The 26,366-nt window shown below is 35.0% G+C and overlaps 1 protein-coding gene across 1 annotated transcript in view; it reads right to left on the bottom strand.

The window, feature by feature from the left end:
• The window catches only part of LOC106662285 (potassium voltage-gated channel protein Shaker), a 52,064-nt gene that overhangs the window by 12,399 nt on the left and 13,299 nt on the right, over window positions 1-26,366 (bottom strand). The window contains exons 3-5 of the mRNA XM_024228000.1: window positions 20,699-20,828; window positions 18,880-19,070; window positions 7,406-7,570 (exon numbers count right to left, since the gene is read on the bottom strand). Of these exons, the coding sequence (XP_024083768.1) occupies window positions 7,413-7,570; window positions 18,880-19,070; window positions 20,699-20,828 (479 nt within the window). The 3' untranslated portion in view covers window positions 7,406-7,412. The remainder of the gene's footprint in view (window positions 1-7,405; window positions 7,571-18,879; window positions 19,071-20,698; window positions 20,829-26,366) is intronic.

Raw genomic sequence — 26,366 nt, 5'->3', positions numbered from 1 at the left:
CCTTTCCTCGTTTTAATTGAGCCATAAAACAAACGAAAATAACAGAAGAAAGGAAAATAAAATTTCGTATACTGGGCAATGAAAATATCAAAAAATATTTTTTATACTAGGAGAAATCCAAGATTTCGCTAGTTTTATTGGCAAATTTCTTTTTCAAAAGCCTTCTCGACACCCCTCAATTAAACTTAATCAAAATGAATTAATTTATTAAAAACAGACGATTATTGATGATAGGGCCCTTTCATTATTTCGTCTTTAGTTTCTTTTATCCCCAAAAAGACAAAAATCTTAATTAATTTCAAAATAATGAAAGAAAAGTAATTTTTTTTTCAACAACGTTCGTGTTTGAAATGGATTTCCTTTTGTCGTACAATGCTATAGTACGTACTATTTCCGTTATGATTTATTGACTTGGACCTATTGACATGCTCTTTGGGTCAACGGCCAATAAATGTTACGAATCCAGGGGGGGGGGCACTCTTCAAGTAAAACCATCCATGACTTGTGATCGAATAATTAATGAACAGTTAAAAACAAGATTTAATAGTTTAAATTTTATGACAAGAATCTGTAACTTCATGGAAGTCTGGAGTATGCGATGAATACGATAGGTTAAATTATTTCTCCATGATTTCGACAGACATGTTTATTTGATAAGTAACACGATCTTAATTCCAAAAAATAATAAACTTACCAATTTCGTTTCTCATTGGAAAAAAAAATCACTCGTAGGTTTATTCCCTCAAACATTTCCTATGTTTCACTTTTTAATATTTTATGTGGTAATGTTCTTTTGCCTTTCAAATTAAAAGACTTGTTCGATAGTATATTTGTAATGGAGATCCCATAAATATTTCGCCCGGATAATGACGACGTGCGTTAACCGCTTGTCATCTGTCGGGCACCGCTTTCGAAACGGCGAGATCGGGCGGACCCCCGAGATAAACCGTTATTATCGAAATGGTAGCGAAAGATAATCGACGCGCCGGTCGAATTTCCACTGGGAGTACCGGTCAAAGTGAAAATTACCGTGATTGCGTTGAACTGAAAAATTTGGTCAACGCATGCCGAAGGCAGATTATTGAGAAAGTACCGATAATTATAAGCAAAAATGGGGTCTCTGTCTGTGTGTCTGTCTCTCCTCTCTTTATCTTTCTTTCTATAACCTCTAGTTTCTTTCACTGCCCAACCCACTTTTCGCACTACCTTTCTTTGTTTCACTCTCTCATAGTTTTTTAAATAAAATGGTATTCATTCAATCATTCATTCCCTCTCTCTCGCTCTCTCTCTCTCTCTCTGTCTCTCTCTTTCTCTTTCTTTACCTCTTTCTCTTCGTCTCTGTCTGACTATTTTTCTATCTCTTTTTATTTGTCTGACTCTCTTCTCTCTTTCTCTCACTGTTTCTTTCTGTCTTTCTCTTTACCTCTTTCTCTTCGTCTCTATCTGACTGTTTTTCTATCTCTTTTTCTTTGTCTGACTCTCTTCACGCTTTCTCTCACTGTTTCTTTCTGTCTCTCTCTTTACCTCTTTCTCTTCGCCTCTGTCTGACTGATTGTTTTTCTCTCTTTTTCTTTGTCTCACTGTTTTCTCTCTTTCTCTCACTGTTTCTTTCTGTCTCTCTCTTTACCTCTTTCCCTTTGTTTCTGTCTGTCTGAGTATTTTTCTATCTCTTTTTCTTTGTCTGACTCTCTTCTCTCTTTCTCTCACTGTTTCTTTCTGTCTTTCTCTTTACCTCTTTCTCTTTGTCTCTGTCTGACTATTTTTCTATCTCTTTTTCTTTGTCTGACTCTCTTCTCTCTTTCTCTCACTGTTTCTTTCTGTCTCTCTCTTTACCTCTTTCCCTTTGTCTCTGTCTGTCTGACTATTTTTCTATCTCTTTTTCTTTGTCTCACTCTCTTCTCTCTTTGTTTCTTTCTGTCTTTCTCTTTACCTCTTTCTCTTCGCCTCTGTCTGTCTGATTGTTTTTCTATCTCTTTTTCTTTGTCTCACTTCTTTCTCTCACTGTTTCTTTCTGTCTTTCTCTTTACCTCTTTCTCTTCGCCACTGTCTGTCTGATTGTTTTTCTATCTCTTTTTCTTTGTCTCACTGTTTTCTTTCTTTCTCTCACTGTTTCTTTCTGTCTTTCTCTTTACCTCTTTCTCTTCGTCTCTGTCTGACTATTTTTCTATTTCTTTTTCTTTGTCTCTCACACTCTTTCTTTCTGCCTCTCTATCTATTTCTCTTTGTATGTCTCTCTCTCTCTTACTCTCACTTTCTCTATTTCTATACCTCTCTGCCTGTCTCTCTCTCTCTCTCTCTCTTTCTCTCTAAGCCTTTTCTCATTTAGGTGCATATAACTTCCAAATAGCCCTAGAGATTTTTAGCTGCAATGTTTGTCTTTTTCCACGCCCTGCTTTCTAGAGAGTTATTATTCATCTGTATAGGTAGTACATAGCCATCTTTTTCTTCTCTCTCTCTTTTACCATAATTTTGCTTTGCTTACTGATTCAGCCGAGAATCAGAAAGGTCTTTTCCACGATTTCCTTCAACACTATGACTCAGGGGGAAAAATCGACGGGAACGGCTGTTTTCGAGTACGCCATCCCGGAAGAGATCTCGACGTGATGGAGAGCAGCGGGAAGGACCGGGGCAAGGATGAGGGAAGACTGGGTGAGGGAGGCCGGCGGATGTGACGGGGGAGCCTCCTGGATTGGATTTCCGAGGGAACGGAAGTCCGATCAGTAAGTGGATAAGTGGGAAGACAAGGAGCAAAGGAAACTAATTACGTGATTGTTTGACTCTCACAACTTGCCCATTTACAAATCTCCAGCTTTCCGGGGGTGAAAAAGTCCATTGAAACAATGATACACGCCTCGATGAACTGTCATCGTAACGGACGTTACACATAATATGTGACCAAATATAATTATTAATTAAATATTCTTTTTATCTAAGGTTTTGGTTGAAATGAAAAATTAGCGTCACGAGCGGGATTCGAACCCACGACTTTCGGCGGAATACGCTGCTGCTCTAACCACTTCTGTCCCCTCGGGCACCAACTCCTCATCTGGGTTCGAATCCCTCTCGTGATACTAATTTTTCATCTCAATCCAAACCATAGATAAAAAGAATATTTAATTAGAATAATTACTATGGTCAACTATGACCAATAAACAAATATTATTAAATTAATCCATATTTGTTTAGTGGTCATAGTTGACCATTTTTGTTAAGAAATCGTGAGATACGGACTGGTGTGATGTAGGTTTCAGAAAAACATTTTCTTTATCGTGCCAACGTTTCGATCTTTATTGAGATCATCTTCAGGGCCTGGGATTTACAAACACCATATTAATTATTCCGATTAAATATTTTTTTATCTATGGTTTGGGTTGAGATGAAAAATTAGTGTCACGAGCGGGATTCGAACCCACGACCTTCCGGTCAATACGCCGCTGCTCTAACCACTTGAGCTATTCCCTCGGACACCAACTCCCCATCTGGGTTCGAATCCCTCTCGTGACACTAATTTTTCATCTCAACCCAAATCACATATAAAAAGAATATTTAATTGGAATAATAAATATGGTCAACCATAACCACTAAACAAATATGGATTAATTTAATAATTATTAATAAATACAATGTTTTGTTAAATCTTGGATGTGAAAACTTGGCCAAAGTTAGAAAATTTCTCCACTTGTGAATTATAAATGTATTTAATTCGTTTCTTTCACAAGAAATAAATAGGGTTGATATTTTGATTTTTGGTCTATCAAAAACAATATTATATTTCAAAGATTATAGCAATTACCAATCAGCATAAAAGTTATTGTACTTTCTAAGTCAATATGTCAAGTAGCTGCTGAAGAACGTAACGAATTCGCTCGAATAAATATATAATTAAAAAAAAAACTAGTAAACGTTCAAAAACAGTATTTGATATGGATAGAGCTGGTACAGTTTTACGAAACTTAAGTTCAAAGAAAAGGAAAAAGGTCAAGTTCAAAGGGATGCTAAATAATCTTCTGATCATGTTTTGCTTGCTGTTCCTGCTCAAGGGAATCCATCCCTCCACCTTCTTTTTATTATTTCATTATCACTGTCAGGTTTTTCCGAGTCATGTCCCTCTCCAGCCATACGATGTTCCTCAGGGTAGCGTTTTGGCGCCAACACTTTACCAGGTTTACACAGCTGACATCCAATCCCGTTTTAAAACCACACCTTAACCTTTGCAAACGATACAGCTATAAGTAATGGCCATTAACCCTGAATCTGTGGTTTCTACACGAAAACCTGAGACACGCAACACTTTTGGAATCTAAGTGTGAACAGAAAATAATAAATGTAAACAAACGTTTCACGTGGAATCACTAAAACGTCAAGAAGTTATGACACTTTCACAATTTCCTCATAATAGCTCTGATTCTCACAAATGAAAGACTGCTTCTAACACCGGAGTTAAGCCAGTATGGACATAAGGAATGGAAGTATCCAAACTGCCCAATCCATACTTCTTAGAAAAATCCTCGTTACTCCGTTTTATGGGTTCAACGAAACTACTCATACAGACCTAAAAATTCCTTTTGCTTAAGATGTAATCCGCTCCCGTTATCCCAAGTTACATAAATCCCTCCCAACCACCATCCTCAAGTCCAGAAAACCTCATCCCATCGAATTCCTTAATTTTTTTTCAATTTTACAAATATTCTATTTTCCTCACGATACGGATATGTTAAAAATAGTTGTTATGGAAAGCGACCTATAGTTTTTCGAAACTCCAAGTTCAAAACAAGTTCCTAAGAACTGTACGATTAGTTTTTACTTTAATATTTTTAAATTTAATAATAACAGTTGATTTTTTTTACTGGGGCTTCCGAATCTAGGTCATTTCAGCCCCCAATTAAGTCAATATTCTATTTACACTTTCAAACACTACATTCATACAAACAAATACATTCATACACATAAATACATCCTTACAATACACTCATTCCGTTTGGTCGGTGGAGTACTAGATATTTTTCTATCGACCTATACTCAAACTAATCTAGATTGGAGTACTTTTATAAATATTCCGCCATCGACCCCGAGCATAAGCTCTCAACGTTCGAGGGGCGATGATGATGTTATATTTCACTCTCACTCCTCGCCATTCACGCTAATAAATACATGCACTCAGACAAACCATATAGACACACAACACATAAGACATATTATATTTAAAAAAAAAATCCCCTAAAAAGCGGAACAGGGGACCCTGAAACTCGCTGCAGGGCTCGAGTACCCTCTTCAGATTGGATGGCATGCCTACACGCTCCCTGTAGGGAGCCAAGGCATGGCATGTTTCCAGTATGTGGGACACATCGAGCAACCTTTCTCTCCATAAGGAGCACCTGCGCGGGCTTTGGCCCAAGAGCAGGTGCCCGTGTGTCAACCGTGTATGGCCTATTCTTAATCGCGTAAGGACGATTCCTTGTTTCCGGCTCAAGTTCTCGGGGGGCCATCTACGAATCGTGCTCTTGACGCACAAAAGCCTCTCGATTATTGGAACTTCAAGATCAAAGGTGAGCTGATATGGAAATGGATTGTACAGTTCGCAACGACTTCAAGATCAAAGAGGAGATGGTATGAATTGAACAAGCTTAAAGTTCCAGAAGCGATTTGGAAATAGATTGCACAGTTTTAAGTAAATTCAAGTTCAAAAAGATCAGATATTAGTAAAGATTATGCAGTTTGAAGAAACTTCAAGTTCCAAGACAATCAGATATTAGTAAAGATTATACAATTTGAAGAAACTTATAATTCAACGACGAGCTGATAAAAAAGGAGTTTACAGTTATAAGTAACTTCAAGTTCAAAGACGATCAGATATTAGTAAAGATTGTACAGTTTGAAGAAACTTCCAGTTCCACGACGAGCCGATATGAAAAAGGGATTTTACAGTTATAAGTAACTTCAAGTTCAACTTCTTGGAAATGGATTGTACAGTTTTAAGTAACTTCAATTTCAAAGACGATCAGATATTAATAAAGATAGTACAGTTTGAAGAAACTTCAAGTTCCACGACGAGCCGTTATGAAAAAGGGATTTTACAGTGATAAGTAACTTCAAGTTCAACTTCTTGGAAATGGATTGTACAGTTTTAAGTAACTTCAAGTTCAAAGACGATCAGATATACAGGGATCATACAGCTTTACGTAAATTCAAGTTCAACGACGAGCTGATAAGAATGGTCTGTACAGTTTGCGGCAATTTCAAGTTCAAATTGAAAAGGAAATTAATTTGGATAGGATGTACAGTTTTATGCAACTTGAATGTCACTCGCAAAAGTTAGATTTTAGGTAACTTTCAATTTAATAAATATAGAGAAAAACGAGTTTTATAAATTATTTCGACGAGGTGTTTTCGGTTGGGATTGTTGTAAAAAACGTCAAGCAAGAAAAGAAAACGCAGACACAATGATGATGGCAAAATGTCGACACAGTCCGACAGAATTGTTTTGAAAATTTCATATTCAAATAAAAACGGTTGATATGGATAGAAAATGCTGTTCTATCAACAGAAGCATTGAATTGAGTAGTGTTTCTTAAGTTTAAATTTAATAAATTCAGATAGGGAAGAAATTGCCGAATACAATTTAGAGTTGTATCAATATTTTTTTAAATAAATTTTACACCAAAAATATGATTAAAGTTTAGGGGTGGTGTAAAATCATTAGCATAAATATTAAACATAGATAAATGGATATTATAAAACAGTTCTAACTCCCCAGAGGGAGCTCCAAGTAAAATTTGGGCTTTGCACAACTCCTCCAAACAATTAAGTAATTACCAAAATCTTGTTTTATCCTTCGTGCAACATTTCTGGCTGGCGGGCGGAGCGGTTAAAACATGGATTCACCATTAGTTTGACATAAACTCCATTATCCCATCTGTCGATGAAAACAGCTGGGAGGAGGTGATCCATCTCGTAAAATAAAGAGTTCAATTTTAAATTTAAATTGCGAGGACTTCCTCGAACGGTTTTGTGATTACGCCAGTATTCGCCGGGGCGGGTTCTTGAAAATCACGCTCCTCCCTATTGATCTGAGATCGGTTCCAAAGAAAAATGCACCACGAGGATCGGACGGTTTATAAAATACCAACCCTTTATTTTTAATTGTTTTTAATAAACTTTGTAATACAAAATACGTAGATTTTTATTAATGCGATGATTTTCTCATCAAAACAATGGTAAGCACCAAAAAACAAAAAACAACACATTGTGAGAACCAAAAGAAAATGTCATGCTTCAGAGCCTAGGTCACTTGGAGTAAAGAAAACTCTCTGGATCCACGGGAGATGGAAAACATCGCGAAAGTTTCCTCAGGAAAATATCGAGGGAGTTCGGTGTTTTATTTTTTAAGGGGGATTTTCTTACTCACCCACTAGTCAGACGTCAGTTTCAATGCTCATGGCATTAATGTTGTTGTGCCTTGGGTTACAGTTGTTGTGCTTCTTTGCTATATCCCTCGTGAGGAGAAGGCCCTCCTCCAGCTCCATTATGTCGGACGACGACTCGGACATAGAGCTTTTCTTCATGTGTTGACCTAAAACAAAACGACAATTTGATTGTTTTAGATTTATTTTTGAAATAACAAGGAAGTAAGATGGAAAACTCTGGTAAGTTCAAATGAGAGTTTTTCCGACATTAAGAGTACATGCTTTCTTTCTAGTGTATCATCCTTTTAGGGTAAGATATTTATGAATATTGAAGCTAACCTATTTAACCACCTGACTCGTATAAAGGAAATTTTTAACGTTTATAGAATTTTTGTAATGTATGCTCTTCCACCTTGCAAATTTTGTGTATTAAAGGTAGGAGGGCTGATTTCTAAATTCAAACCATTGCCTGTAAAGGATTTTTTATAATTATTTTATTAATACCCTATAGTCATATTCGTACTTATTATAAATGTGATTAAAATTTTGTTTAACACGTCACAGCACAAACGCAAAAGCCAGCGCTGCACCCAGAGGACACCACCGTGATAAACCGGCCAATTCTGGCACTGAGTCTGAAGGATTAAAGGACAAGGAGGTCTGAGGTCATCGCTGTTTCTTGGAATGCGAATTTATAAAGAGGGCTCGAGTACTAGGGTTGGGATCGCGAGGTTAGTGTGAATCTTTTGGTTCGTTGACAACGTGATGTTGAGGTCGACAATCGGAATAGTGAGGTTAGTAGTAAGGAGCTTTGACGATGTTTGAGGTTTGGTTGGAAGTTGGATACTCTTGATGTTGGATGATTTGTCAGAACACCGCAGTTCCACTCCTTAGTCAGAAGCGGTAACCATTAGGTCTTGTATAAGGTTATATTAGTGTTATCGGTCAAGACGGTCCTAGATAGTTCATCCCAAGTCTTCTGTTGTTGTCTCTTAAGTCTTGAGTGGAAATCTCTTTGATGTTGATATGCAATGGAAGGCAAGATTGTCAATTCAATGTGAACTTACGAAGTACATTTTTTTTTCATTGTCTTGTCCTCTCCTTTTTGTACAGTCAATACGCTCAAGCTATTGGCTGTCGGAGATAGCGAGCATAGGATTCGAATTAGAGGACAAAATTGCGGTAACGTCCGCGTAGGTGATGATGGCATTGGATGTATCGGTAGGTCAGCAGTATAAATGATAAAAATGGAGGGACTAAGAATGCTCCTTGTGGGACGCCGGATTGTATCTGATTTCCAAGTACTCATTGTACTCTGAAGCAGCGGTCAATTAGATAAGATTTGAGGATAATTTTGAAGTGTTTAAGTTTATAAAGCACGCCCTACATAAAGCTACATCTAAAAACGCACGAAAGCAATAGTCTTTTTGCTCTAGAATAGATGAGATAGAATGAAGAACTCTGAAACCTCGTTGGAGCGTGAAGTCATGGGGACTGAAGCCGAATTAATGAGAAGGAATGATTTAATGATTTTATGAGTATCTAGAGTGGGTGTTAAGCGCTTTAATAAAGGTGTCTTTCAAGGATTTTGGACATTGAAGTCAGTAGGGTGTTGAGCCTTTAAAAAAAATTTGGTTCCGCTTAAATTATTTTTCATTGGTGGAAGAAAAATTACCCGAAAATACTTGCTCCAGTTTAAACAGTAGAATGAATATAGTACTGAATTTTGGATTTTTGCCATTATGTCCATAAATGTTTCATGTAAATCATTTGTAGGATAGATTGAGGATCACGTACTACGGTGGCGGCCTGTTTATTGGATGTCCGGAAATAAATGCAGGGGATTTTAATCCACGGGGAAAAGGGAGTGTTTACCTTTATAGGGCAGACAGTGTACACCGAAATGAATCCAAATTAATCTTCTGTCAGTTTATCATTGCTGTGCATATGTTATTCCTGTTTAGAAAATTGCTGACCCGGCGAGGGGCTCCCGGATTGAATAAATGACAGTTTATAAAGGAAATTTAGCGGCCTCTTGTCTGGTACAATTTCTCAAATTATGAAAGAATCTGCTCGGCCTATAAATAAAATCACGTAAAGTATGCATCAAAACCGACAGTCATATCTACTTTATCAAGTGTGTCCTCAACAAAGCCTAAAACTTGCAGGATAATGTAACAAAGTATCAAACCTTCTTATTAGATAGTCTTATAATATTTTTATTATTTGTTTATTTTCCAAAAATAGGGTTATTTAGGAGTAACTAGATAAAGTTAAATCTTATGTGATAAACGGCTTTTATCTTCATAAAATAAATTAAGGTAATTTTAAAGCGTTTTATTTTATGCTTATTTTAGAAAAAATGTACGGGTGATAAGGGGTATCAAAGTGAAAATAAGCTTAACATATATTAAAAATTAGCCCTGGGCGACACCCTGCTTTAATGGGAATATGAAAAGAACAGCCTTCTTACATTCTATAAATTAGTTCAGAAAAAATCGTCATAATTAATTAGTAATTTATAGTAGTCTCGAGTAGAACTGAAGTTTTTTATATTAGGCGCACATGCAGAGCTGGTGAATTTGATCCAAATTTTTTTTTCACCCTACGAATCAAAATAAATAATTATTACTTCGTAGTGATTATTTAGCCAGATAAATAATATTTTAATTGAGACTTATGACTAGTTAAGGAAGGATCAGTGGCATATAATGTTGTTAGGAAAAAAAAGGGTGTCGATTGTGTGTATTGTGAATAGAAGGACCCTAGAATAATTCCTTGGGGAACACCAACGTTAATGTGAATATAAGAAGAAGAGACTTTTACATTTTATATACATTCAATTAAATGACTTTAATCGTGAAAACTTGGTAATAATTGATGATTTATATTAGTCCTGAGTAAAACGGTTAATATTTAAACTTTTTATAATAAGTGCCAGAAGTGAGTTTGGTAACTTTGTTCAAACATTATTTTTCAATTAACGAATCAAAATAAATGTTAACTATTTTGCATTGATTATTATATTAAAAGGAATGACTACTGTGCATATTGTAATAATAAGGGTCCTACGATTTTCCCCTGGGGAACACTCACTTTAATGGGAATGTGAGAAGAATAGACTTCTTACGTTTTTTATACATACATTCAATTAAGTTACTTCAATCGTGAAAACTTGGTAATAATTGGTGATTTATATTAGTACTGAATAAAACGGATAGTATTTAAATTTTTTAGAATAAGTGCCAGAAGTGAGTTTGGTAACTTTGTTCAAACATTATTTTTCAATTAACGAATCAAAATAAATGTTAACTACTTTGCATTGATTATTTTTGCCAACCAAAGTTGTGTAAAGTCACGAAAAAAATAATTGCATTGTCGTAAAGAGCATATAATGTTATTGGGGAAAAAAAGGAATGTCTACTGTGTATATTGTAATAATAAGGGCCCTACGATTTTCCCCTGGGGGACACTCACTTTAATGGGAATGTAAGAAGAAGAGCCTTCTTACTTTTTATATATACTCAATTAAATTACTTTAATAGGGAAAATTTTGTCATAATTGGTAATTTATAATAGGCCTGAGTAAAATTTTTTATCATTCGTAAAGAGTATATAATGTTATTGGGGAAAAAAGGAATGTTTACTGTGTATATTGTAAAAGTAAGGGTCCTACGATTTTCCCCTGGGGAACACCAACTTTAATGTGAATATAAAAAGAAGAGACTTCTTACATTTTATATACACTCAATTAAATTACTTTAATCGTGAAAAATTTGTCATAATTGGTAATTTATATTAGTACTGAGTAAAACGGATAATATTTTAAATCTGTTTGGAATAAGTGCCAGAAGTGGGTTTAGTAACTTTGTTCAAACATTATTTTTCAATTAACGAATCAAAATAAATGTTAACTACTTTGCATTGATTATTTTTGCCAACCAAAGTTGTGTAAAGTCACGAAAAAAATAATTGCATTGTCGTAAAGAGCATATAATGTTATTGGGGAAAAAAAGGAATGTCTACTGTGTATATTGTAATAATAAGGGCCCTACGATTTTCCCCTGGGACTCACTTTAATGGGAATGTAAGAAGAAGAGCCAAAACTGATTACGAATAAAACATTCTTTTATAATAAGTGCCAGAAGTGGGTTTGGTAACTTTGATCAAACATTATTTTTCAATTAATGTATGAAAATTAATGTTTATTATTTTACATTGATTATTTAGCCAACTAAAGTTGTGTAAAATCAAGATAAAAGGCAAATAATATTATTGCAGAAAGCTTATAACGCTATTAGGAAAAAATGGAGTGTCGATTGTGTATATTGTTAATAGAAGGGCCCTAGAAAAATCTCTTGTGGGACACCCCGTTATATGAAAATACAAGAAGAAAAGGCTTTTTATAAATTGTACATACACATAATTAAAAATTACTATTACTCTTCAAGTATGAATGAAAATAAATTATTATTATATTGTATTGATTATTTAAAATTTAGTTTTAAGAGGCAAATGTTATACTAAGTTTGTGGTGAGTCTCGTTTATTAAAATATTTATAAAAATTGTTTGACCAAAAACATTTTGTAAAAACTGAAGTTAAAATTTTGTGAAATATTGTAAGTTTTGTCCTGATTTTTTATGAACTATTATATTATAAATTTTTTATTACAAAATGGACCATATGGGATTTATAGCAAAATTGTGTCTACCCAACCTTCTCAGAAGCGGTCATTTACACGTGTTACACCCCGTTTCGAAATATTATCAACCGTGTCCAATTTAACGGGACGAAATTTAAAATCGGGCCAAGTATTTGTTTGCCCCATCGACCAAACTGAGTGGGCGTGGCGTTAAGAGTTTGCGTCCCATTGGCCGACTTCCAATAACCGTACTGTTCTTCGTTGTGACTTGGTCAAATGTTAATGTTATCACGGCCTAAGCATTTTTTTTTCATAATTTAATAGCAACGTTTTGAATTTAGTATGATTAACCTTTGGGTTAATTACATAAGGTCTCTGCATCGGATATCTGAAATTAAGAGGGGTGTACAATGTTAAACTTACCACTTACAATCTGTAAAATTCGTTTCTTACATTTAAAATAATTTGATTCAAAAGTCAAAAAGAAAAAAAAAATCAGATAAATTGTTATATATGGCAATCTTAAGCTGGTCAAGTTAACTGGAAAATACTTAAAACTCATTACAAATAAATCCAAAATCAATAATAAATGTACGTTAAAAACACAAAAAAATCTTCTTGTTAAAGAAAATCGTGCTGTTAAAATAACGAAATATAGCACACATTAAATCCTCAACTTAATCGGAATTGTTTGACAGTCTCTTAAGACTCGATCTGAATTTTTTGAATATTTTGTCGTATTGTTAGTAGATAGCACAGAAAACATTTTAACAAATCAAATTGTCTGTCATATTGTGTTAAAACAAATTTCGAGCAGTTCAAAGCCTGATCACCTTATTATCACGGTATTTGCTCGTAATTTGCTCAAGTAACTTCTGCTCTTCTTCTGGATCTACAAATCCAAAATAACGAACAGAATCAATAATCTCTAGGTAAATATTAATCCTTCATTTGACTTGTAAACAAAAATACAATGTAACAACTTATTATTTTATACAAAAAAAAACGTGTACACACATATCTAGCTTATATACGACTTTTAACAAAAGCGGGAAAAACAAGGAATGTTAGCGCCATAGCCTGCTACGAGAACAAATAATATTAGTTTAGACATATAAACAAATAATTTAAAATATAATAAATCGAGTAGATAAGTTAAAATAAACGTAAAATAGAACTTGTTTGGAAAGTCCGTGACTGTTATATTTTTAATACTCGTTTTACTTTTTGAAAAGTTTGAACGACATATAACCGGGTGTATTTTATTAACTGCATTGGTTAATTCGCTATTCATCGAGAAAATTGCAAATTCGTGGAATAAAACTATTGTAGATAATTATTTACGAACAAGCAGAGCAGGCCGATAATCCAATTTCCTTGACAATAGCCGGTTGAAAATAATATACATTGGCCTCTTATCTGAGATTGAACAGAAACTGTGCTGACTTTGTGAATGGCTTAACGATTTTATGTAAGTATTATTATGTAAGCCAACTTATTATGTAAGTATTAGGTATATTAGACTACGGAAAATTAGTTTAGATTCTTTCTGTTTAAAAATATTGTTTATACAGCTGTTAGATTTTTTCTTCTTGTCCTCGTTGTCGGATGCGTTTCGACATCATTGAGTCTGCGTGATTTTTATGAAGCCAAGTCTTTTTTTATACAGTCGTGAGGAATGGGGTGCATATGTCTGGGTTGACTTTCTTTGTCGGTACATTTCGTGGACTAAGTTTAGGCTTTTTTTATTTTTCTGGTCGCCTTTACTATGTTTTCCAGGACTTTTCGTCCTTTCTGGATGTTTTGTAGTATTTTTTTAAAATTAAAAATGTTTAGCTGTCCAGTAGAACGACCTGACGATCTGATGGAAATTCTGGAATCCTAATGCCCGCAACCTAAATCCGAAACCCCATCACTCAGGCTAATAAATACATTGGACGATATCGAATAAATTCAAATTGACTAGAAACTTTCAAACTGTATGCGCAATTACAATTTTGTAACGCAAAGGGGTTTTAAGCCGATACCTTTATATACGTCTAAGGGGTACTCTATATTCCACCACAAACCCTACTCAACTATTATGCTAATAAATATATTCTTGATGAAGATAAAAACTAACCTCGTTTATTGGGTCAGTGGGGTATTCTTTATTCTGCCACAAACCTACACTCAAACTGTCACGCTAATAAATACATTCTTTAGGCAGATAAAAACTAAACTCGTTTGGTGGGTCTGTGTGGTATTCTATATTTCTCCACAAACCTACACTCAACCTAACACGCTAATAAATACATTCTTTAGGAAGATAAAAACTAACCTCGTTTGTTGGGTCTGTGCGGTATTCTATATTTTTCCAAAACCTACACTCAACTATCACGCTAATAAAAACATTCTTGATGAGGATAAAAGCTAACCTCGTTTGGTGGGTCTTAGGGGTACTCTATATTCTGCCACAAACCTACACTCAAACTATCACGCTAATAAATACATTCTTGATGAAGATAAAAACTAACCTCGTTTGGTGTGTCTTAGGGGTACTTTATATTCTGCCACAAACCTACACTTAACCTATCACGCTAATAAATACATTCTTTAGGAAGATAAAAACTAACATCCTTTGTTGGGTTTGACGGGTACTCTATATTCCACCACAAACCTACACTCAACTATCACGCTAATAAAAACATTCTTGATGAGGATAAAATCTAACCTCGTTTGGTGGGTCTGTGGGGTACGCTATATTCCATCACAAACCTTCACTCAACTGTCACGCTAATAAATACATTCTTGATGAAGATAAAACCTAACCTCGTTTGTTGGGTCTGGAGATACTCTATATTCCACTACAAACCTACACTCAGCCTATCACGCTAATAAATACATTCTTTAGGAAGATAAAAACTAACATCGTTTGTTGGGTTTGACGGGTACGCTATATTCCATCACAAACCTTCACTCAACTGTCACGCTAATAAATACATTCTTGATGAAGATAAAACCTAACCTCGTTTGTTGGGTCTGGGGGTACTCTATATTCCACCACAAACCTACACTCAACCATGACGCTAATAAATACAGTGTTGATGAAGATAAAAACTAACCTCATTTGGTAGGTGTTAGGAGTACTTTACATTCTGCGACAATCCTACATACAACCTATCACGCTAATAAATAAATTCTTTAGGAAAATGCAAACTAACCTCGTTTGTTGGGTCTGTGAGTACTCTATATTCTGCCACCAACCTACACTCAGCCTATCACGCTAATAAATACATTCTTTAGGAAGATAAAAACTAACATCGTTTGTGGGTCTGAGTGGTATTCTATATTTCGCCACAAACCTACCCATTTACATGGGTATCGTTACATGGGTACATCGTTTTGTTTATTATTTTGTGATAGTGTTCATCTTGTCTTTATTGTGTGTTTCGGTTTGTATTTTTTTCTGTTTAGTCAGTGGTACTGGTTTTAGTCCGTCACGCAATTTAGAGCATTTTGTGTCAGTGGGGGTGGTTTGAGCCTGCCAGTATGATTTTATTGGTCGCTGCATAAGTTGAATTGTAATTTATTGTCAATTTTAGTAATTGTTAAGTCTAGGAAATTTATACTGTTATTGTTTTCTATTTGCAACATAAATTGTTTTTGTGTATGAATTCAGATCTGCAGTGGTTTATATTGTTGACATCTACTACGGCCAATAAGTCATCAACGTATCTGCTGTCTGTGTGATGTGTTTTGCCATACTTTCGAGGAAATATTTTTCTTCGAAGTTTTCCTATGGCTCAAGTTTGGCTACCCATTCCATTTCTGGTCTTATTGTCAGTTTGTGTATGCTCGTTGAAGCAAAAGATTGTCCTGTCGTAGTGTAATGTTAGATGATAAAAATATCCTGGATTGGTTATTTATGACAATTCGATTTATTGAAATTTTTTTATTGTTTTAAATATTTTATGGCACTGGCCAGAGAAGGATCTGCGAGACCTTGTCTCTACTCAAAATTCCCTTGTATTCTGGTATGCTAGATATCATCAGGTTTTGGCGATTTTGGATGCATTCACTGACTAATTTTGATGTGATTTTTTTACAGGCTAATGCTTTAATAGCTTCTTGGTTATCTGATCTTATGATTCTTTTAAGATTTTAAGGAATCACTTTTAAGATTTTCTAACGCACAAGCCTTAATATCATGTATTTTTGCTTGAAAAACCTAAGTGTACATCCCTAATGAGTTTGATTGCTCATATCTTGGGCGTGTGCAAAAAATACCCGGTCCGGTTCGTTCGATTGTTTTGGAGCCATCTGCATAGCATATCGTCGTGTCTAATGCTCTCGTGAGTTCTTGCTCTCCTTTACTGTCCATTGAGACAATATTTCAATGGGTACTCAATATTCCGCCATCAGAATTCTCACGCTGCTTATTCACGCCAATAAATACATTAACTCTCAACACACGCACACAAAACTATCAGTATTATATATAATCTTCTAAAAATCGGAACGGGGCACCAAGATACTCGCAGCCGTGCTCAAGCACAATTCTCATAGTTCTTCCTACACGCTCTCTATAGAGAGCCAAGGAGTCACACCCTTCAATTAGGTGAGACACATCGACCTTTCTCTACATGTCGGATTCATACGAGGGCTTTGGGCCGTTGTATGCCCATGTTGTGTAGATGTTTTCTCAGATGCCAGTGACTAGTTAGAAGTCCTATCACTCCTCTTAGTTTAGCTGTCTCCACTTGCAGCAGTGATTTTGCTCGTTTTGGTGTAGGTTGTTTCATCATAAGTTTATTGAGTTTTATCTCCTTTTGTTTTATTTGGGTCCATTCTGCGATGGAGGATTCTGATTTGTTTTTCTTATCCCAAGGTTCACCCAAGTATGGTCTTGCAGATCCTGCTCTGACAAGTGTGTCTGCTTTTTCGTTACCCAAAATTCCTTTGTGCCCGGCACCCGAGATATCATCAGGTTGTTGTGTTTCCTCAGGTTTTGGAGATTTTGGATGCACTGACTAGTGAATAGCATAGTTAAAGGAATAGTTTTTTTTTTTTTTTTTTTTTTTGACTGGGGCTTCCGACATCTAGGTCATTTCAGTCCCCAACAATGTCTCTATTCTATTTACCCTTTCAAACACTACATTCATACACATAAATACATCCATACAATACACTCTTTCCGTTTGGTCGGTGGAGTATTTGATATTCCTCCACCGACCCTATATTCAAACTAATCTAGATTGGGGTCGATGGAGTACTTTTATAAATATTCCGCCATCGACCCTGAACACATACTCTTACGCTCTCATCGTTCGAGGCGTGATGTTGATGTTATATTTCACCCTCACCCCTCGCCATTCACGCTAATAAATATATGCACTCAGACAAAACATATAGACACACAACACATAAGACATATTATATACAATAAAAAAACCCAATTTCCCCTAAAAAACGGAACAGGGGACTCTGAAACTCGCTACCGTGCTCGAGAACTCTTCTTAAGTCCGGCGGCATGCCTACACGCTCTCTGTATGGAGCCAAGGCATAACACGCCTCTATTATGTGGGACACATCGAGCAACCTTTCTCTGCCAAAGCCCGCGCAGGTGCCCATGTGTCAACCGCGTATGGCCAATCCTCAGTCGGGTGAGGACGATCCCTCGTCTCCTGCTCAGATTCTCTGAGGGCCATCTACCGGTCGTGCTCTTGACTCGCAAGAGCCTCTCCGACGACCCCGCCCACTGACGCTGCCATCTTTCTTTTATCATATTTTTAACTGCGTGTTTAGCGTCGAGGGCCTGATCGCGATGGTCCGATGGTAGGATGGTACCTTTCGCCACNTCGAATCCCGCTCGTGCCATTGACTTTTTTATCTCAACTAAAAACCTTAATTAATTGTAATATATTAATTGGTCAAGCGGACCACGAAATTAGTGAATTGTTCATATATTTAAAAAAAAAAAATAAGTAACTCGTAAAATAGTACAAATTTTGTTTTGTTCGACAGAAAAACCTTTTAACATAAATCATATTTATTACAGCCAAAAGCTTATTTGTTCTAATTTATTTCTGTCTAATCGCCAACACTTTTGTCAATTTAATTGGTAAAAGAAACGATTTAGCCAATGCGAAAATTTCCCGGCCAAAAAAAGTAAGATGAGGGATTATGCCTCTTCATACAGCGATTCGAAAATCAATAGTTGCTTTACATGAACTTTGATGTAATATAAAATCAGTGTCTGTAGTGCCTGACCTACTTCTTTTCGCTTGGCCAGACGCCAATAGAGAAATTATTTGCGTTGGAGCACAATTTCGAAAGATAAAATTTACTGATGAACACCGCCGTGTTTCGGTGGAAACAGTTTATTATTTAAACAATGACACGTTCGCTTCAATTAACCGAGAAAATCTAAAGGTCGTTATTGACATGAAATCTATAATTTAATATCATTTATTTAATAATTGATCAATAACTGACGGCTTGTATTGTCAAAGTCAAAAAGCGCGCTGGTTGAGGAGTCGGCCTGTTACTAGGACAATCTAACGATAATTAAAAATGCTCCGATCAAAGAAGTTCGCGATTAAGTAAGCAATAACGTGGGCTTTGATTGGTCGATTGATTTTTAATAGAGGCGAGAGTGTTAATTAAATCGATGTCATTACTGTTCCTTTGTACATTTTACAATAAATATTTTTTTTAATAATGCACAAATGAATTTTGTAATTTTTATTATGTACTTATTATTTTATAAAGAACGTTTGTAAGGATTTTTTTTCCCAGCCGGCTTGCGAGGTAGAAAATAAATTATAAGGAATGTGTCTTGACTACTCACCAAGCGTGCCTGGCAGGTACGGACAGCTTGTGACATGATTGAAGTTCTGCGACTGCATGTCCTCTTGGTCAGTCTCCCTGTGGTAGAAATAGTTGAAATTCGAGACAATGACAGGTACGGGGAGGGCAATCGTGAGTACACCTGCAATCGCGCACAGCGACCCGACAATCTTTCCCCAGACACCCACAGGTCTGAAATGAGAGGGAAACTGTCAGAAATGTCGGACGGTATGTCGAAATACATATCAGGCCAAAGCGACAACATATCAAAACATGCCATGCACGTGCAACACCAAAATTGGACGCTTTTCGGGACGGTGAGGTGGGGGCGGGTGGTCGGCTCTGCATCACAATAACCAAATTAAATTTTTTTTTGTCTATGCGTTTAGACTCAAGCACTCTACTGACAAAGGTTACTCGAACTTTTAAGGAAGAAGCTTGAAATAACTAAAACGAGTAATAAAAATAGGTACTAACTGGGTTACATGTGCAGGTGTGAGAAGCTGAACAGTGAAAGCAATGAATGTGAGAATGAGCCACGTCCAACACACGTCCACACTGTAGTTTGAGAAAATTCTTTGTTCTCTGTTTGAGAGAGTTTTATTTTGAGAAAAAAAACAACTGAAGTGAAGACGAGCGGTTGCCATTGGATAGATAGAGAGTAATATATATATACATATACATATGTATATACGGGCTCAAGCAAAACATTTCATATCACCGGCTTACAACATCGAAGAAAAAGAAAATAGAAAGACATAGAAATAGAAATACACAGATTTGGGAATAAAGACAGATACAGAGTAAGAGTGAGAGAAGAAAAGGGTTAAAAGGGAGAGAAAGAGAGAACACGCATGAGGCCCGACCTTGCCATCATCATCATCAATAGAGGTAACACATAATACAACATAGAGCTGGTACTATCATGGGTATAAGGTACAATGCATTCTGCAAGCTTCCCTTTCCGACCCAAACACTATAAAATACTTAAGAACATTTCCATGCACTTACAGCACATAATTATGTTATTTTACACAGAAGATATAATTTAAATTTTTGGTCCAGCGGACAATCACACACCGTATAACCACGAAGTGCCGTCGGATTAATTGGGAATGCATTGTTCATGGCGGTTTCAAGATCCGTCGACCGGTGAGCGCACGTTTGATGTAAGCCGTTATCGTTCGCCAAAAACGCGTTTTGATTAAGGATTTTTCAAGGGGCTCGCGGTTTTTGAAAAAACAAAGAATTTTCTTCAACATCCATTCTTGTGTTAGAGTCTGTGGGCGGCCTAGGGCTCGCCTAGTGATCCAAGCTAAGTGAGACAACTACGCGAGTGACAACCAGGGCTAGATAATAATAATAGTAATAATAAATATCACTGCAATCCAAACTAAGGGGTGAGTTGTCAAAAATAAATAAAAAAATAATAAAAGGTAATAAATAACGGTACATGACATTATAATAAAATGGGATGCAAAATATGTAACTCTTTTCTCATATAAAACTCTTTAACGTAAAAACTAAACTGATAAAAAAAGAAAAAGAAAAGAAAACCAAAAAATTCTAAACTGAAAACAAAAACAAATAGAAAACTGGTAGAGAAAACCAAAACGGAAAAAGGGCAAACTAAATTCGTTAATTGAAATAGAGTACATCATACGTCATGTCCCCATATCCCACGGTTGTCATTGTCACAACGGCCCACCAGAACGCGTCAGGGATTGACTTGAAGAATGAATTTTCCGAGCCGGCTTCCGCAAAGTAGACGGCGCTTGAGAATAGCACCACACCTGAAAGAATGTTGCGTGATAAGTTACCTCATGTCACCATATCCGACAGTTGTCATTGTGACGACGGCCCACCAGAAGGCGTCTGGGATCGACTTGAAGAAGGACAGTTCTGAGCCCGCCTCGGCAAAGTAGACGGCGCTTGAGAAGAGTATCACTCCTGCAACACGCTACCCAATGCAGAACTATCCCCATACTTTAATATCAATCAATTATTTAATTTAAATCAATCTGAAAGTTTCTGGATTGAGCAGAAAATAATGAGTGGATAAAATGAAAATGAGAAGTGCATCAGAGAACGAAAGCAGTTTGTCAGTTGTAGCTTTTAAAAAAATCTATATATAAAAAACACTAAAATAAATTGTTTAAAGCTTATTGTAATTTAATATTCATGATGGGAAAATTAAGTGGAAAAATAGGCTGTCTGATATTACTCGATACTTTTGGTTATTAAAAAAAAAAATCGAAACTTGAAACAATTTATTCTTTAATGTTGATGGATCCATATGCTGATCTGGTACTGGGTCTGACCAAAATCACGGGTTTTCAATGTCACTTTTCATCATCTTCAGTGAGGTTCCTCTACAGTTCCTTATTAAAGATGGCGCAAAAGCCAATCGAGCATCCGTATACTTAGACGGACCCAGTGCCAGTTCAAAAATTTCTCGAAACTTGAAACAATTTATTTTCTAAAGCTGATGGTTTTAGGTATGCTGATCTGGTACTGGGTCCGACCACAATCGCAGGTTTTCAATGTCACTTTTCATCATCTTCAGTGAGGTTCCTCTACAGTTCCTTATTAAAGATGGCGCAAAAGCCAATCGACCATCCGCATGCTTAGACGGACCCAGTGCCAGTTCAAAAATTCCTCGAAACTTGAAACAATTTATTCTTTAAAGCTGATGGCTGTAGGTATGCTGATCTGGTACTAGGTCCGACCAAAATCACGGGTTTTCAATGTCACTTTTCATCATCTTCAGTGAGGTTCCTCCTCAGTTCCCTATTAAAGATGGCGCAAAAGCCAATCGAGCATCCGTATACTTAGACGGACCCAGTGCCAGTTCAAAAATTCCTCGAAACTTGAAACAATTTATTCTTTAAAACTGATGGTTGTAGGTATGCTGATCTCGTACTGGGTCCGAACAAAATCACGGGTTTTCAATGTCACTTTTCATCATCTTCAGTGAGGTTCCTCTTCAGCTCCTTATTAAAGATGGCGCAAAGGCTAAACAGGCTCCCGCGGGTTTAGACGGACCCAGTGCCAGTTCAATAATTTTTTTTACTACTTTCTTCCACACAAATTAAATTTTTCTGGCTTTTATTAACCCAGGGCAAAACGTATATTTATTTATTTACACTTTAAAATTATTTTAATTTATTATTTTCTACTTGGAACTTTAATTTACTTATTCTGCTAAATAGGACGCCGGACTCGTCCAAGTGAAACTCTGGTTTACAATGAACTGTTAAAAATTAAGAACTTTTATTCATCTACCCTCAAAAAGTAACTTGTGAAAGAAGAAATCAAATTGATTAAAAATGATAAATTTAACCTTAAATAATAAATGATAAGCGTTAAAAAGTCCATTTTCTTGTAGAAAAGTGGCCAGGATATGGAGTGAGTAAAAAATGACCGATTCGATAATAATATATTTATTATTTATTGTCTAATTGATTATGACCAAGATATGATACTGACACGAAAATTTTACACGTTCGGTTCTTAAATTTTCTTAATTGTTGCAAACGTAACAGTTTAATCAATATCTTAAGATCCCTATTCAGCATCCAGGTGTTTCTGCTGACAGGCCAATACAATGTCTTCTTTTCAATGCTAGAAATGATTAATTTAATATTAAAAGATAATATTTTTATATCGAAATGGTATTTTACTCACACCAATAAACCTACATTAAGCGCTTCATATGTTAAAAAAAGCTTAAATTGAAAATATTACTAAAAAAAGTTCAAAATTGTATTATGAATCGATTACTTAATTTAATTTTTTTTAAGGTTTTTGTTAATTATTAAAATAGATTGCTCTTTTGTAAGACTTTGTAGTTTTATTATTTCTTCAATATGGCCAAATTCCTCTGAAAATTATAACTTTCTAGGCAGCCTGTCTCTTCTTCAGTATATAAAATTTTTTCTTTGAAAAAAATTTGAATTATTGAAAAAAAATTGTAAGATGAAGTGTATGTCTCAAATTATATAGTTTCCAGAAGAATTTGGTTGGTTGTGTTTAAAAAATAAAACTACAGAATTTTTCTGTTAGTATGTTTCAAAGTTGGCAGCTTATTGGGCATTTTTTCAGATTTTCAGTTGTCCATTTGAATATTAAATTGTTATTATTTATAATAAAACAGTCATATAATTGTTTTAAGTTTCGTAGTCCAATATAAAAGTGAAAATTAAAAAAACTAAATTTTAACTCTTCTGTCTAGTGGGTCAGGTGATTAGTTTATTGTTAATTTAACGCTAAAGTGCAATTTAGTGCCTGTGCTCAAAATAGCTCAAAAAGGACAAAATAATATTCAAAAATAAAACAATTTGTGCTTAGATGAAACAAAATCATACAATATAAGGTACAGTATTTATAAATTTTTATAAAAGAAAAGTTTTAATTAAAAGTTTATAAGGATTAAAGATTAAATCTGGCATCTTTTGCTTTATCTAAAAAATCGAAAAAAAGAAGTCCCATTTCCATAAAAACCACGTAATTAACTGTTATGTGTGGTATTTAGTGACCTTTACTTGATGATTATTTGGAGGTCGTTAGATGCGGTCTGGTGTGATGTAGGTTTTAGAAAAACATTTTCTTTATCGTGCCAACGTTTCGATCTTTATTTAAATCATCTTCAGAGCCTGGGATATTTATATATATAATTATAATAATTACATGATATAATTTTACCAATATTTTTTTCACATCCTACATTTGTAAAATTTAAACAATGTTTATAAATCCCAGGCACTGAAGATGATCTCAATAAAGATCGAAACGTTGCATGATAAAGAAAATGTTTTTTCTAAAACCTACGTCATACCAGACCGCATCTCACGACCTCCGAATAATCATTAACTGTTTTATTGGGTTATTGGCGAAACTTTAAGCCAATGAATACATTAAAGAGCGGCGGTTAATCAATGTTTTTTGTCGCAGGGTAAAGCGCTAAAGCGACAAATTAAACGGCAATTAACACACCCCCTCACTTAAATTGCATGAGTTGCATAACGTTTTCTTCAAATGAGGCCTAATTGAGATTGTTTGGTTTCTTTGGGGTAAAGGGTTGGTTTTTTTTATTCCTTCTATAATTTAGGAAAAAAACTTAAATAAACCGAAAGAAATACGTTGCGTCTTATCCATACTTTTGTACCGGAATACTCTGTCTTTATGTGAGAAAGTCTGCAATTATTGGCCAATTATAAATAAATTTGGATCGAATTTCATTCCACCGGCTTTGACTAACGCGGGGAATAAATAATCTGTAAAATTGTGTTAAAACATTTATTGAGGCGTTAAGGTCGCATAATGAACCGTGACATCTCAGCTGGGCAACGTCGACGTGACAGTTTACGATTGTACGCCCTGCCACAAAAACTCTTAATTTCCGCCTCGTCCAGATTGGCAAAGGGTCTGGAATAGAAATAATATTCCTTTCACCTCTATAACTCTCCCCTTGATAAGAAATAGGACAACATTTTGTAAAAGTTTTATTTTTATTTCACTCAGAAGTTATTTAAAACTCTCCACGGATCAAATTTGATTAAAAACACGTAGAAAGTGAATTCCACGCAATAATGGTGCTAAAATTAAATATTTGTTTTGTTCATCATAAAAAAAGAGCAAAAGTAAATCTCAACTTATAATTGTAACCTGCCCTAATAAAAATTTGACTCAGAGATGATTTTCTGTCGTTAATCCTTCATCCTGGTGTTTATACTGTAGTTTGTACATAAATATTGTATATTTGAAGTATTTTGTGTATTTGTCTTGGTCATATTCCACAAATAAGCCAAGAATAGTAGGTGAAAAAAAATGAGCCAGGTGTTAGGAATATTGGGCAACTTTCCACCAAGAACCTTTACCATTTTGTCTTTTTTTCAGGTAAAATTGGAAAACAGAAAACGCCCAACGAATATTTATTTAATAATTGAACATTTTAAAAAGGGTTGCGATTGAAAATTTAACAGCGATAGGGCGTACAAAACACTTATAAACTTGAAAAAACCCCTTACTAAAATTTCTAACCCCCTTCCCCCACCAAAAAAAACAACATAAATATCATAATTTTATAACATTAATGTAAAAATAAATATTTATTACGAGAGTTCGCAACAGTGGTTATATGAACGCTCGGGGTTCCGAAGTTTTTGAAAAAAAAAGCCCATTGGTAAGTATATCGGGTTCGAATGCAGGGCCGCTGGATTCGAACCCGGGACCTTTACCTTACAGTGATGAGCGCCGTGTCAACGCCTCAACCATTGCGGCCACCGACGCCCCCCTAATATTTTTAAAATACTGATTATTTCAAAATTTTTCCCCCGATTAATTATAAAGCTGTTAAAAACGATGTTGAGAAAATATGCCAGAAATATTATATTTGTTAAACTATTTTCTAAGTCTTTTTGTATTTATGATAAATGGATGGAATGATATAAAAGCAAATTATTATGGAGCCATAACATAAAGTAAATATCCAGAAACTTTCAAAGTGAATCTCGTAGAACGATACCTCCCTCCTTCTACCGTACCTCAGCTTGGCTAGGATGCTTGAAAATTTTCTTTGATCTCTATCACTTTATTAGTATTTTTTTTCCAGAAAAAACAAAACAAAATCGTCAATGCCTTTTCATATCACAACTCGTTCCCATGCAAATTAGTTTTTGTGAAAATGTTCAAGCATTGCCATAATTATGTTTGATCCCAGACCATTTCTAACAGACGTAAAGCAATCATTCCACAGATTACAGGCTGCCTTTGAACAATTAGCCGTTGTAATCTATGGGAGGATCGTTTCTACTCTAAAAAAATAAAATTTATTATTTAAAAAGTTTAAAATTAACCCTAAACATTACTTATCGTCTTTTTAAATTTTTTAATAGAATCCTTCGACAAATTCCAGATATATACAAAAACTAAAGGGTTAAGTTTAAACTGTTGAAAATAAATGCATTATAAAAATAGTTATCTCTAATTTTTAGTGAATGTTAGAAAAATTCTTTTCAAGTAATTTTATATCATGGGCTAATTGCCACTATGCTACTTCTATTAATAAACTACTTTAAGATTTACTCTACTTTTTTATTTTGAAAAATAAACATTAACTTTATTGATATTTTAATTGTTCTTGTCAATACTACACTGCTAGGCTACTCGTTTTGCTTGATTGCTATAGGCCAAATTTGGCCATTTGATATTTTCTTTATCTCTTTTTATTATCGATTTACTTTATTGTAGCAAACTAACGTTCCATTACTTAATAGTTTAAGTATTAGAGATGATTATTTTATACAGACCTAATTTGTCTTAAAACGCTGAAAATAAGTCATTAGTCAGTTACAAACAAAACAATATTACCATGTACAAAAGTTGTAAAGCATTTTACATCTGTTTTAAAACGTTGGAAATTTTTACATTGTTTTACAACATTTATCAATGACCCCACTTAAAGATTTAGCTATATAGATTGCGGAA

Source organism: Cimex lectularius, unplaced genomic scaffold, assembly GCF_000648675.2.
Source record: "Cimex lectularius strain Harlan isolate CLEC.00 unplaced genomic scaffold, Clec_2.1 scaffold44, whole genome shotgun sequence".
Taxonomy (NCBI): Eukaryota; Metazoa; Arthropoda; class Insecta; order Hemiptera; family Cimicidae; genus Cimex; species Cimex lectularius.
Note: the sequence above shows the minus strand (reverse complement) of the source record. Positions and strands in the feature narration are given on the sequence as shown.